Below are 13,346 nucleotides of genomic sequence, written 5' to 3'. Positions count from 1 at the left end.
TACTGTACCTCAAACTCTAGAGTTACTGTATATGCTACCAAAGGTAGTACCTTTGGTAGCATATACAGTAACTCTATCAAACTCAGCGCAAGACGCCCATTTCCGAGCGGGAAGATAGCGCGCATGAAGACATCATCCTTCTCGGGCCACTCTCGCAAGCTTTCCCTCTCACACACAGAATACGGAGCACGGTGTAAGAAGTGTACAGAGTATATTCGTACACCGTGATACGGAGCGATCTTATCGCACTTGGACGTTAGAATACGAAACAGCACGGCAACGAGTCGCATCTAATTCAGGGTGTAACCGGGAAAACCGCGAAAACCGGGAATTCTTGGGGATATTGAATAGTCTGGAAATACTCGGGGAAAACTCAGGGAATTTGTCCTTCTATCGGAAAATTAGTCGTCACTTTATTGAAAGGGAAGGAAAGTCGCCCTAATGCTGGCGCGAGTAAAAGAGAGGAATCGTAACGAATTGACTTTGATGCCGTGTCGTCGGCTGGAGGAGTTGCCAGTGTACAGTCAACGACTGATTTTCCGGACGCCCGATTTTTGGGACATGCCCGATAATGCGGGCGGCTTCGCGGCACCACCACGTACCCCATAGAGTCAGTGTATCAGAACGTCTGAAATTTAAGACGCAAGAACCCTTCGCCGTCCGGTTTTCCTGACTGTTTCCCGCTACCGCTGCTCTGAAACGACATTATTCAAAGCCATCACCGCCGTTTTATCTCGCCGCCTCGAACTGGCGCTCTCGCACGCAAATCCACTGGCAGCCGTATACCCCACCGCGGCAACGCGCGGCTTAGCTGCTTCGACGTTCGCTATTAAGGTTCTTGTTCGGTGCCGTGTTTTTCATTGAAAGAATTGGCCTCTGTCAGGAATGGCACCGACTCCGTCTCTGTAATCCTGGCGATTAGCTTCGAAGCTTGGAAAGCACGGTACGTTGCATAATGCTGGTTCCCGAAAGGCAGCTTCGCCTCAGCGCAGCAATGTTACGCGGTAAAGCATAGGTGAAGTATGGCGGTGAAGCTTAAGCTTGGGAAGGCGCAGTTGTCACGGGACACAGTACTTATTCTTTTATACAAGCGCGCATCCGCCGTCTCCTGTCCCAGTAAGAGGACCAATATACCTAATACGTGTACTGGCAGGCCTTCAGAGCCTTTTCGGACGTGCCTGTGGCGATTTGAGTCCTTGAAGGCAGTAAAAAACACGCATTCATTTTTTTCGGACAGCCCGATTTTTCGGAAGCTTTAGCGGTGCTTAGGGAGTCCGAAAAAAATCGGACGTTGACTTTTCAACTGACCTAGAAGATGCTTCAAATGGTCCGTGGGGCGAACGCGTGGCGGAACGAGATCGAGAACAGAAAGGACCGGCGCATTGAGGAATTATCTGGAAAGGAACTGTGCCGCCTCTTCTTTGAAGGAGCTTGAGCTCAAAAAAGAAAGTGTTGGCTGACGCCGAGATGCAGGTGACCCTCACCTGCATCTGGGCGGGTGGGTGTGATCGCGCATTTCTCGCAATTACGGCTAAATCGCTACTGAATTATTTTCTTAGTCTGATCCGGTTGATTGTTTACTTTGTGAAGCATGCAGGATGGCATTCCAAAGGAACCGACTGGCTGACATTTTGATTTGTTTGGAATGCCATCTATCCTGCTAAAGCATGTTTAGAGAACTTTTTCTGCGACAAAGAGGCCCAAATGCGAGAAAATGGAACATACTGGGCGTTACACTGACTCACAGGTGCTGAACTTCGGCGCGAAATATAAAAACTGATTATGTAGCCTTGATTTTCCCCAGTATAAATCAGCCTCTTTCTGCCCAATTTATGAAAGCACAGTTTTTAACACGGAGTTTGCGAGTCTAAATTGACTTAGTGTTGATCTTTAACACAGCGTTTACTTACGGAGGTCGTTACTTTTGAGACGACGTGTTGGGTACCGACGACGAAGCTTGGAAATACTTCCTCATTTAGTTGCAACTTTATGGAGAATACAGACAGCGAAGCCAGGCAAAGCATACGGGAAATTGTTTGTTGTTGTGTTTAATAGAATTGTAGAAATAGTAAGAAAGAAGGAAATGAAAATGGTTGAAAAGACAACGTGCCGCTGGTGGGAGATGAACCACGTCTTGCCGAATCCACATCACAAAACCGAAGATGTAGGTACCGCTCTTATCTGGCTGGCTGGCCTCATTATTGTTGTTGTTTTTGTAACCAAAAAAAGTCAGGCCCCTCCTCGAATCCACTTCTCTGTCTCGTTCCTCAACGAATCTACGCTGAAATACAGTACCCGGAGTGCGCACGACCGTGGCTCAGAAATTACGTGTTGTGGCCCATTAAAAAGTGGTGAACGTTGGCTTCAGGTGCGCACGTCGCGCGCTGCAACACTACTCTGCGGATGTCGTTTCGCAGTCAGTCTTGCACGTGGTGCCCCAAGTCGAAGACTTGCTCTCCCGTGGCCCGAGCATAGCCTTGTGGGCTCAGTTTCGGAGCGCCAAGGAAGTACAGCAAGTAAAACGGTGCGGCGTAGCGGGCTTTTTCCTACCGGAGGCTCGGTCGAGGGAACGCGGGTGCGCATAGTGCTTCGCGGCCGAATACGTAACGCGAAGACGACACGCTCGGGGAGAGCAGCGCCACCTTGGGCCTAAGCTCGCGTTAATGGTGCGTAGACGAACGGTCGCTGGCGGCGGCGAAGGCGCTTGTTTCGCACTCTGCCGCGTCGCTCGGGAATGAGGGGAAGATGGGTCGCGCTGGGGGAAAAAGAAAATCGGTGCGACCTGCTGGGGTGTCGACGGCTTTCGCAGTTTTTATCGCTTGCTGCCTCTGCCGCAGCAGCCAGCCGGCGGTATTTTTTTCCTCTCGCCGGCGGTGGTTCGCGTCGTCGTCGGCCGTCCATTTGCGCCCCCTTTTTCTTCGCGTTTGCGCCGCCGGCCGCCGTCACAGGTCGTTTCCGCGGCATGATTCAGGGCGGCGCATCCGTCATTGTCGCGCCGCGTCAGCGGATGCCGTGGGTGCACTTTCATTGGTGTCTTCGCCCACTTTTAAATGCGCCCCCGACCCTGGCGCGCACACAGGGTCGTGGATTTGTGCGCGCCTGCGACCTTCTGCCGCCTAGTTGTGTGCAATGGACGCTAGCGCATTCAACGTAACTCATCCCTTGCATTTGTCGCAGTGTGTATACCGAGCAGGCTGCACGCAGTCAGTCACGCGCGAGCGCGAGTGTTCGCACAGAGAGCGACTGCATTAGCTTTCGTATCGGTGCCGATCGGTCGCCCAAGCACACGGTTCATTACAAAACACTTAAGCTCGTGAGTCTGTGCGCACTGTACAGAGTTGTAAACAGAACTGGAACACCCATTTCAGCGCTTCAAAGTAAAGAAAACGTGCCCAAATGTAAACTTACTGGCTTGTACATACGCTGTAATTTTGACGACCGAGTGGACTGAGTGTGACCCGACTCCCGAGATGCCTAACTAGCTTCACCTCCAATCACGTGCTGAGCATTAAATGTGATTGTCTGGCCGAGGTGCCATTTACCGACGTCTGGGATCCGCCGATATGCTCAAAGCTAGCGACACCCACTGTTCGCACGCTCCTTTCCAGCTCTTTCCCGCAGCGCATGCTGTTGGCGCCGTAAAACGCGCTTCGGGGTCTCGGCGGCTGCGGCATTCTGCTGTTGAGTACGAGAACGCACTCGCATACCGATGCATTTTGGAACTCTTAGATGGTGCGTGGCGCGATGCTAAAAATGTTGCCTTCGAACTTTAAGAAACATATTTCAGAACCATCTTGTGCTACCTACGCTTTCCAGATGGATACGTTGTTTGCTTTGTTTGAGTGGACTGTTAAGTGATGAACACATGGCCGTGCGGAATAGGCCAGCGGCGAACACATCAGCATCTTCAAACCAAGCCAGGCAGATATTCTGCAATACTATAACTAGTAGCTCAAGCCATTTTTGTAAATGCACACTACCTCTGAGCAGCGCTCTTTCATAAGTGGCTCGCAAGATTAAACAACGACGTCGCTCTTGTTTTATTTGGAAGGATAGCCAACTTACATGTTCCTTGGGTATTTTTAACGTCTCGTGACCAACAGCAGCGTTCCCTCGGCGATGTGTTGGACCGCTTCGCTTGCGGACGACTTCGATGCATGACAACGACAGTACGCGCGCCATATGTAAACACCTGCTGAATGCGAGCTCAGACAATCGTGCACCCTACAGGGCAGTCTGTTTCTCATTGAGGAAGCGTTGAAAAGATTTGCTGCGCTTCACCTCGTACATTTCCCCTTCGACACAATTGATCATCATAACCCGTGCGCACCATTACGTCATAACTTGCGCAAGAACTGACTTCCTTTTATTTACTTTTTTTTCTCCGTGGACTTTTTTCCCCGTTGTCGTTGGCAACGCTTGCGTGGCGAAATAAGTCAGCTACCTTGGCTAACCATCCGTCTCACAAACTAGACGCATTGGTAACGCTACCGGCCCTTTGTGCAAACTTTTTCATTTCGCGAGTGGTGGACGTACAGCTTGGTCGCGAACTGCGCCCATCACCGGTTGGCGCAGTTTAGTCAACGTTACCTAAAAAACGTTGGTTTTAGCTTTGGTAATGAGCAAGCTTATAGTCCAGGGTTCGACGGAACAGCGTCTGGCGATGGCGTACATTTTTTTTTTTCTTGACAGCAAACAAACACTCTCCAAAGTTTGAACAAAAACATGACGTTTCGAGCCCCCTACGGATCTCTTGTCCACATAAAATCGAGACAAGTTGTGCCGTGCCTTGTATACGTAGTAGATGGCGCAACAATCTTCCACGCGTCCGTTTAAGTGTAAGAGGCGTCGACAGGTTTAATAATGATTCCAAAAGTAGGCGGGGTGATACTGTTTTCTGCGTGTCGATGACATTCGCAGAATCCAAATCAATGTTGTGACCCGTGTTAAGGTGACGTTCACCCAGCGCGTGCGTTAACGGTGGTGTGTCCCTTAGCTACATTATTATGGTGCTGCTTGATATATAATTGGGAGTTGCCTGTTTCTTCTATATGCGATGCGCTGCAGTCTTGACAATGTATGAGCAATTGAGTATATAATACCGTAATCCACCTTAAGAGTACTACAAAGCATTTACTTGTCTCCTTGCTATGTGCTTTTTGCCCATTTTCTGCCTTGTATGCTGCAATCCAGAAGTTCACCTTAATATTATAGGGTCGCTAAAAAGAAACACTAAATCAACTTGTCCTGTGAAGAGATTCTTTCAAAGCCTTATATTTGTTGACATAAGAGTTTTGACATGTCCGCAGCAACGAGTGGACATGTCAAGCTTATTCGGAAAATATCGAAGGTCCCGCTGCGGAGGCAAGGAAGCTTGTTAACATTTTATAGTAGCGTGCAGTTCACTTGCTTACTAACATGCACATGGGTGCATTGAAGAGGGCGCTCGCGGCGGCGTCGGAATGAAGACAGCGCGCGTAGCTTCTGTCCCGAGAAACCAGAATCTCTGGACCGTTGAAGCTGTCACTCTCTTCTTAACTGTTGAAGCACAGTGGGAGCATCAGCGCCGACGCATGCTCGTCGCCTCATCCGATTAATCGCGATCAAAAAGAAAAAAAGAAAATCAGTGAAAGATCTCAAAGCATTAGTCAAATAATCCAAAGCATTCGTCGATAAATTGTCCGGCCAGGCCGGCCACGTGCGCTTTTGCGACCGTTGCGTGGTGAGTGTGACCTGGCCGTGTGCGTGTGTCGCAGCGCTGTGCGACTCGTGCCGAGAGTCCGCCGACCTGGAGCGCCGCCAGTCGCAGCAGGGCACCGTGCTGGTCCGCCGCGTCTCGAGCCAGGAGGCCGAGGCGAGCGCCAAGCGGCCGCGGCTCGACGAGCGCCGCCAGCGGAGGGCGCGCAGGGGAGACCGCTCGCTGCACATGCGCGCCACGCAGACCCTGCTCGACCTCAAGCTCAAGGTGAGGCTTCGCGGGTTACGGCCTCGCCGTGGCCGCGGACACCACGGGATGCCGGAGATTTAAACAGCCCGTTGAGTTTAGACGCTGAGGATGGGAATCGGTGGGCCGGGCCAGTGTGCCGCCTTCCAAGTTTCGCTTCGCGACCAATCGTAGTTTTTCTTATCAGTTTTACAGCGTCATACTCAACAAATAACACAACGTACACGAGCTCGAAGCGTGTGCCCTGTATTTGAACACTGAAAACATTTGGGCGCCGAGAACTTGAGACCTGAAGTTGTCCTGCGTAGCAGGCTCATATAGTTGCTAAAGCGCGGACGAAATGGTCTCTCTTCAGATAGAGAGGTAGCTAGCCCAGCATTGTAGGCGTCGCCTTCTATTTGCTGTAAGCACGAAGCGAGGAACACTTATGAAAAAAAAAAAAAAACTGGCTCTCCCGTAATTGAGAGTGGACGTTAGCATGAAATGGCGACCGGAAAAGCAGATTGGGTGGAGATGATACCAGCCACAATCTTAAAATGGGTGTAGTGCATGTTCGCAACGGCACGCCCCACCACACGACACCGCACCACGCCATACTGAGCACATGTGGACGCTGCGCAGCTAGAAGAAGCATACCGGCTGAAGCCGGTGCGACCAAACATCTCAGCAAATCTCAATTTTTGTTCTGTGATCTCCACGCAAAAGGTCACGTGTTGGGCCGCCACTGAGCAAAGGGCTGGCTGCGTGACGTAATGCTCTTTCCTAACTCTTTCCTTCCTCCACGAAGGCAAAGCAGCGCATCACACGCGTCCGGCGCCACGCCACACAGCAGCTAGGCGAGCGTAGTAGATCCGCAGCAACCCGACGAACACGGCGACAGACCCCGACACTTGGAACACATAACGTACCAGTGCACGCAGCGTTCGGCAGACGCCATCTCGCCGCTACTTAACGACACACCCAGCAATCGGTCGTAGGAGGCGCGACTCCGAACGAGACTTGGGAAACCAATTGGCGACCCTCGACCAGGCTCGGCGAGCCGCAATAGCCAGTGGGGTTCTGGAAGAGGGGCTTCACCTGCAGTAACCAAGCACGTCACCATTTCAATAAAGTTCTTTCTCTCTCTCTCTCCGTAGCAAATCCCATTTCCCAAAATTGAAGCGTTAGGTGTTCTTTATACTGGTGGCCTTTTGAACGTCGCTATTGAAAATTACAAATAAAACTAGTGTTCTAGAAGTTACAGCTTGAGTGATATTGTGAACGAACATTAGGAAGAACTCGGAAGCAATTTCTTTTAACTTGTTTGGGAGTAACTAGGATATGCAATGCGGTCCTGTACAAAGGGTTGGGGATCTCGTTTTGTTCTCGCAACTAGTCCGGATGTTCTCGTTTGCGTGCCCGGATAACGGCTCTGACTTTTGGCTCACGTGAAGGTCGCCGACAACGGGAGCTAAATATTTCATGCATAAAAAGATACCAATGGCTTGACGCCAGAGCCAACGTGCGAGCGACCGGGTGCCCTCTCAAGGCGATGGTCATGGGTTATAAGGCCCGTTCGTCTTCAAATACGTGCAGCGAAGGCTACGTAGGGCTCGTGTCTGCCACTCGGTAACGAGACCTGGCGTCATGCCCCAGAGAAGTGAGGAGCGCTGCGAATCCTTCCGTAACGCTTCCATTCAGTCGGAGTCGCGCAGATGGGCATCAGATGTGGACAATCGATGTTTCTTTTTCTTTGTTCGCTGGCGCAGCCCTTAGCTTTCTCTTGACGACAGAGTTGGTTAGAAGGGAGTATAAGCGTCATGTTAACGGCTTCCGTCTTGTACTCGTATATAGCAGTGTGACGAGGGTCACCTCGTACCTTGTTTCTAATACGTTCCTTTATTTTATTTTTTTTGTGCAGGCAGGGGTTAATGTTGCACTCCTCGTCATAACTTTCAAACTGTGTCCCGTCACCACGTTTCACTGATGACAGAATACAGTTCGAATAAGATAAGGCGTCGTTATAAAAAAGAAAAGAAAAAGTAGTTTTCTCCGACCCGTCATTCTTCTCGTTGGGCGGCGGCGTGCAGGTGATGGAACTGTTCTCGGTTGCCCCGTTCGACCAGCACCTGAGCCTGGACCAAGGAGACGGCCAGCCCCCGCTGTCGCTCAGCGGGAACTCCTCCACGCTCGCCGAGCTCGGAGTGCTGCCAGGAGCACTGCTGCTGCTCGTGGTGCGTGCTGTTCCGCCGGGAATTGGGGCAGTGTGTGGGAAGGACCCGTCCGCACTGGCACTTAACGCAGTGTACTGGCCGGCCAAAGTTGAATCGCGTATTCCAAGTAAATTGCGCTATTCCTTGAAGGGTTTTAATTTCGTACAAAGTGCGTACTCAGCGGAATTCCGAGATCCTTATCTATAGCCTGCCACTCACACTGGTTTCTACAGCCCCCTTTTGCAGCTGTCCGCTTTGCTGTGCGGTGTACACATAACACCCTTGACCTTCTGTCCTCGAAGTGTTCGGGCGCGCAACTCGCGGGTAGCGCAGTAGTGGTGCCTCGTGCTAAGGTCGTAGTATGAACGAACGAACGAACGAACGAACGAACGAACGAACGAACGAACGAACGAATTTATAATTGAAATCAAAATCAAATTATGGGGTTTAACGTCCCAAAGCTTCACACTTGTTATTAGGGACGTCATGGGGTGATTAATTAATTTTCACTGTTATACCTTTAACGTGCACCTAAATATAAAAGAAGAAAACAAGCTTTTTTTTTCTTTTTTTTTTTGCGTTCCGCCCATGTTGAAACGCCCATGTTGGCAGCCGCCGCGGCCGGAAATCGCACTCTCGACCTCTGACTCAGCAGCAGAACATCGTAGCTGCTCTGCCACCGCGGCGAGTGTATGAATGAATGAATGAATGAATTGGCGCTGACCGGCTCTGTTCGGTGCAGGTGGACGAGCCGGCAGGTGATCTAGAAGACTGCGACCAGTCTGGTGAGTGTACGCTGGCGCATTTTCGGGTCGTGTGTTCGGCTGTCTTTACGTGTGGTACAATGGCCGCCCGCCGCCAATTTTAGGTACTGGCGTTAACCGTATCTCTTTTACCCGTTGCAGGCGGCGACCAGTCTACTGGAATGGGCTTTAAAGGTAAGCATGCTGACGGACGGACTGGGCAGACCAGGGAACATGGATGTGGCATTATGCGTCGTGCTCGCCAGAGTCCTCTCGTACGAGGAACAAAAACAAAGCTGGGTTGCTTTTCGATCACACCAGTCCCGACACTTTTTATCGCGCTACTTCGTTGGGAGGTCGAAGGCCTGCATAGGCCACGAAAATTGCGCGTGTGAATATGGGGAGCGGCCACCATAGCCAGAGCACACCTAGTCCCGCACTGGAGTTACGCTAGGTCGCGCTCATGCACACATATAGTGCCCGGCTGCCCAAATCTCTCGCACGTCCCCCGCCATCTTCCCGCCGTTTCCCGCGTCCGTCCGTGCCCGCCTTCAGACCCGTGATAAAGAGGGGCGATGAGGTTCTCAGGGATTCCCCGCATTTAATTTTCATCTCGCGCCGCCGGGGTCGCCTCCTTAGCTAAGTTTCGTGTGATTGAACGCCGTCGCGGGATCTTGCGCGAGGCAGCCGGAGAGGCGCTTCCGCGGGTCTGTTTTTCCACGACCGCCGTGGCGCCTCCGAGCGCGCTTGGCGCGGAGTGACGAGGAAGGTGAACGGACCGCGCGCAGAGCACGCACCGGCTTGGACCCCGTGTCGCGGTGGGGCACCGTTTCCCAGCGTCTGGGGGCGGCGGCGCACGGGGCGGATCGTCGCGGTGTGCGCGCATGCTACCGCGCGCGCACGGATTGCTCAGGCGGCGGGGGAAACGGCGATGCCCCTAGCAACGGCCCTTGACCCCCGGTTCCCACGCCGCTGCCGCCGAGCGCGGGGCCCAAAGGGGGGCTCGCACATCTGCCCCGAGGTGGCGCTTCCGCTGCCTGCCGATGCTGCCGCGGCGGCGACCCGAAGGGGCCCTCGCCTTCTCCCCGCCACCCTTTGAGGAGTTTGGGGGGCGCTGCCCGCGATAACCCCAGCACGCCTACAGTGTCGCCGGAGAGCTGAATGGGCCGGTGGGGCGGATGATGACCCCTCGATGCGGGCCACAGGTGTTGTACCTCGCCGCTACGGGGCCTGTCCTGCAAAGGGGAGTCCCATTCTTGCGCTGCGTGTGCGACACTTGCGACGCTGTGCGTGGTGGCCGTCGTTCGACACAGAACGGGCCAATAGTTGACCGGCGGTGACTTGCTTTTTTTTCTTTTTGTTAGTTTTGACTTTACTGTCCGTTGAACTGCCGGCATCGTAAACTGCCGGTGATCGTGTTACGGGGCGTCCTGATAACGTTTCCCGCTGCGTGGCTTTCGTTGGCTCGGTACTTTCTCTAGTGGAGTTTATTTTCCGACATCAAATCGGTCATTATGAGCGTCGATAAGGGTAAATGAATATTTTGTGGAGCCATATTGCCGCATATCACTGCAGTGCGCTCTTAAAATCGTCTTTATACTGCTTAGAAGGCTCTCATTTAATGCCCACTAGCAGTCGTTGGGAAGTGTTCATTTAACAAACATGCGTCCGTAGTAACTCGCGCCAAGATTGCCTGCAGAGCAGCAAGTTACCGCACTTTTGTAACCACACACGGCAGTCCTTCACTAAACCGGAAGACAGAAGAACTGCGGCTGCTACGGGAGTCGTGAAACGTGCACCTTCTTTCTCAGGTGAAAGCTGAGAAAGAAGCTGACACGTGACAGGTTTCGTAGCAGCTCCTCTAGGAAGCACGCGACCTCTGTCAATAATTAAGGCACCTCCGCTAACTAAAGCATATTATGTTAATCAGAGAGTAAGCTACTCGACTTCCCTACTTCGCCGCAGCTTCACTGCGGTATATAGAGATTAGGAAATAAGTTGTGCAGTTGAGATAATTGATTAGCTGTACAGTTAATTGAGATACCTAATTATATGTACAATTGAGATAATTAGCTGTACAGTTGAGTGACGGGCCCACTCGAAGCCACATGCTGGTCTTTAGGTTTCAAAAATGAAAATAGTAATAATAATAATAAAGAGGTTCATAGCTGTTCTGACAGCCATTTCATCTAGCTGTGGATCATACAGTCACCGCAGTGTGGCTTTTTTCTTTTGTTTTTTCTGACATTATTGAGTCAGATCATTTATTGGACATCATACCGGTAACCTTATCAAACAAAACAAAGTGGAGGTGGAACCCTATTGTTTACGGAGTGGCCCCTTGAGGAATGGTATGTGTCGTTGAATAAGCAAGTCCAATGGCACGCGCATTTCTTAAATGATGCCACATGAGCTTTGCACAAATGTGCTTTCACTGAATGCATGTGAGACTCGTGCTTTTAAACACGATATCAAAATACATTAGCGTGGTGGTCGCCAGCACATTCGTACAATAAGCAAACAACCCCACACCGGATTCCAATTGCGTAATTGCGTCGACACGTTCACGAAGTAGGGCAGTGTCTACGTTCCGTGTGCTAAAGAAGTTACATAAACCGGGGTAAAGTGCCCCAGAAAGAATGGCCATCGTTTCGATAGGTGGATCTATCTTTCTAATACGTTCCGTGTGACAAACGGCAGCATCTACCAAGCTGAAGCAATCCAATTTCTCAAATTCGGTGCCTTTTTCGCTCTGCGAAAATTGCTCATAACAGGCGTGCTACCTATCACCGAAGCTTCCGCGGCCCAATTAAAGCGAGTATGCTCCCCTGTAGTGAAGTCAAAAGAACGCAAGTCGCTTTCTTCGAAGGGCATTGTGGCACGAGCGTGTAGCTGAATGCAGAATTGAAGGTCACAGTCCTATTATTATTTACATACTCTTAAAATAAAAGAAAACTTGTTTTCAAGCTTTACAGCGTTTCGCGTTCCTTTTGGGAAGCCAATTAAATTTTTTGTCATCTTCGAAGCCAGCGTGAGCCGTGCAACAGTATTGGCGCCTTCTCTGCCCCCCTTTTTACAGGCACCAAGCTCCAGGAGTGACAACCGGAAGTTCCTGCGCCGGACGGCGCCCGGTGCCCGCTGCTGCCGATGGTGTGGTGTGCGTTGCCGTCGCAGCCCTTTAAGTGAAGCCTCTTGGCAAACGCACACGACGTAATGTTGCTCTCCGAGGTACGCAAGTCGCCGCGTAGTTAGCATCCCGCGTTCCTCTCGTCACATCGAGCCCGATTGTTTTCTGTCATTTTCTTACCTGTTTAATTAAAGCAGAAAAAAAAAACAAATAAAAACTTTGCGTGTCCTTCACTGCTCGGCGGCGTTGGCAGACGTGTTTTTCAGTGCGCAATGAGTCGGCCCGTTTTCGATTTTGCTGACCGGCCTTCGCATAGGCCCGTGCAAGCGGTAAAAATCCCCGAGGCGCGTTATTGGCAGACGCCACCATAAGAAGATGAACTGCATGTTTCTCCATTCTTGGGCAGCGCACATACAAACTAAACACGAAAAATAATACACGACAAGCGCTGGTCTAAGAACTAAAAGTTTTTATTTGAAGAGAAAGATTATATACCCAGCAATCATAAAAGTCACGTGGATTACAAGAAAAAGTCATCATACACTCACGACCGATCAGTGAACGAGATCTTTTCGTTTTCCAGGGAAGCTGACGGCTGCCTTGTACAAATGTTTCTGTTTTTGAATATTTTGTATTCCTCGGCTGACTCACGTGTGCGCTGGTCGTGATGTTTCATAATAATTGAGGTATCCTCAAAAGGCGCGCAGCCGCAATCACCACAATGGCTGGCAAGATGCGACGACACTCCTCTAAGGAATCGGCGTGTTCACGTAGCCCGATATTTACACACCGGCCAGTCTTTCCGATGTAGACGTTGCCACAGGCGCAAGGTATATTATACACCGCTTCTGAAGTACAGTATACACTTATTAACATGCTTAACCTTGCAAGCGTATTTGTGTGTGCGCTGTTAAGAACGGCCAGCTGAAGTGCAAGTTTTACCAGCCAGTTGCGACAGTGACGGCAACTTTTTCTTGGAACGCCACCGTTACGCTCTAGCCTCGTCGCCGTTGTGACTAAATGCGATCGGCGGACCAACTATTGTTACTGAGCCTGCCACCGCCGCCCTGGTCTGCCGCGAGCGGGAGAGTGCTTGCGGGAACGTAGTTCGAGGCTCCTTCCCACGCGCCGTTCAAGAGGCAAGACAATGGGCATCTGGCGGCGCGCCGCGGGGGTCAGCTCGGGGGAAAAAGGCACCTTTCCTGACGTAAGCCCCGAGTTTTACGAAGTCCGTCTGACGTCGGCTCCGGACCGTGAACCTTGCGCAAAGAAGTGTGTGTGTGTGTGTGTGTGTGTGTGTGTGTGTGTGTGTGTGTGTGTGTGTGTGTGTGTGTGTGTGT

At 51.3% G+C, this 13,346-nt stretch overlaps 1 protein-coding gene across 1 annotated transcript in view; it reads left to right on the top strand.

The window, feature by feature from the left end:
• LOC126520140 (ubiquitin carboxyl-terminal hydrolase 48-like) overlaps positions 1 to 12,364 on the top strand; it is a 105,917-nt gene extending 93,553 nt beyond the window's left edge. The window contains exons 24-28 of the mRNA XM_050169226.2: positions 5,757 to 5,965; positions 8,014 to 8,157; positions 8,879 to 8,921; positions 9,042 to 9,074; positions 11,959 to 12,364. Coding sequence (XP_050025183.1) covers positions 5,757 to 5,965; positions 8,014 to 8,157; positions 8,879 to 8,921; positions 9,042 to 9,074; positions 11,959 to 11,978 — 449 coding nt within the window. The 3' untranslated portion in view covers positions 11,979 to 12,364. The remainder of the gene's footprint in view (positions 1 to 5,756; positions 5,966 to 8,013; positions 8,158 to 8,878; positions 8,922 to 9,041; positions 9,075 to 11,958) is intronic.
• The last annotated feature ends 982 nt before the right edge of the window (positions 12,365 to 13,346 follow it).

Source organism: Dermacentor andersoni, chromosome 3 (genome assembly GCF_023375885.2).
Source record: "Dermacentor andersoni chromosome 3, qqDerAnde1_hic_scaffold, whole genome shotgun sequence".
NCBI lineage: Eukaryota > Metazoa > Arthropoda > Arachnida > Ixodida > Ixodidae > Dermacentor > Dermacentor andersoni.
Note: the sequence above shows the minus strand (reverse complement) of the source record. Positions and strands in the feature narration are given on the sequence as shown.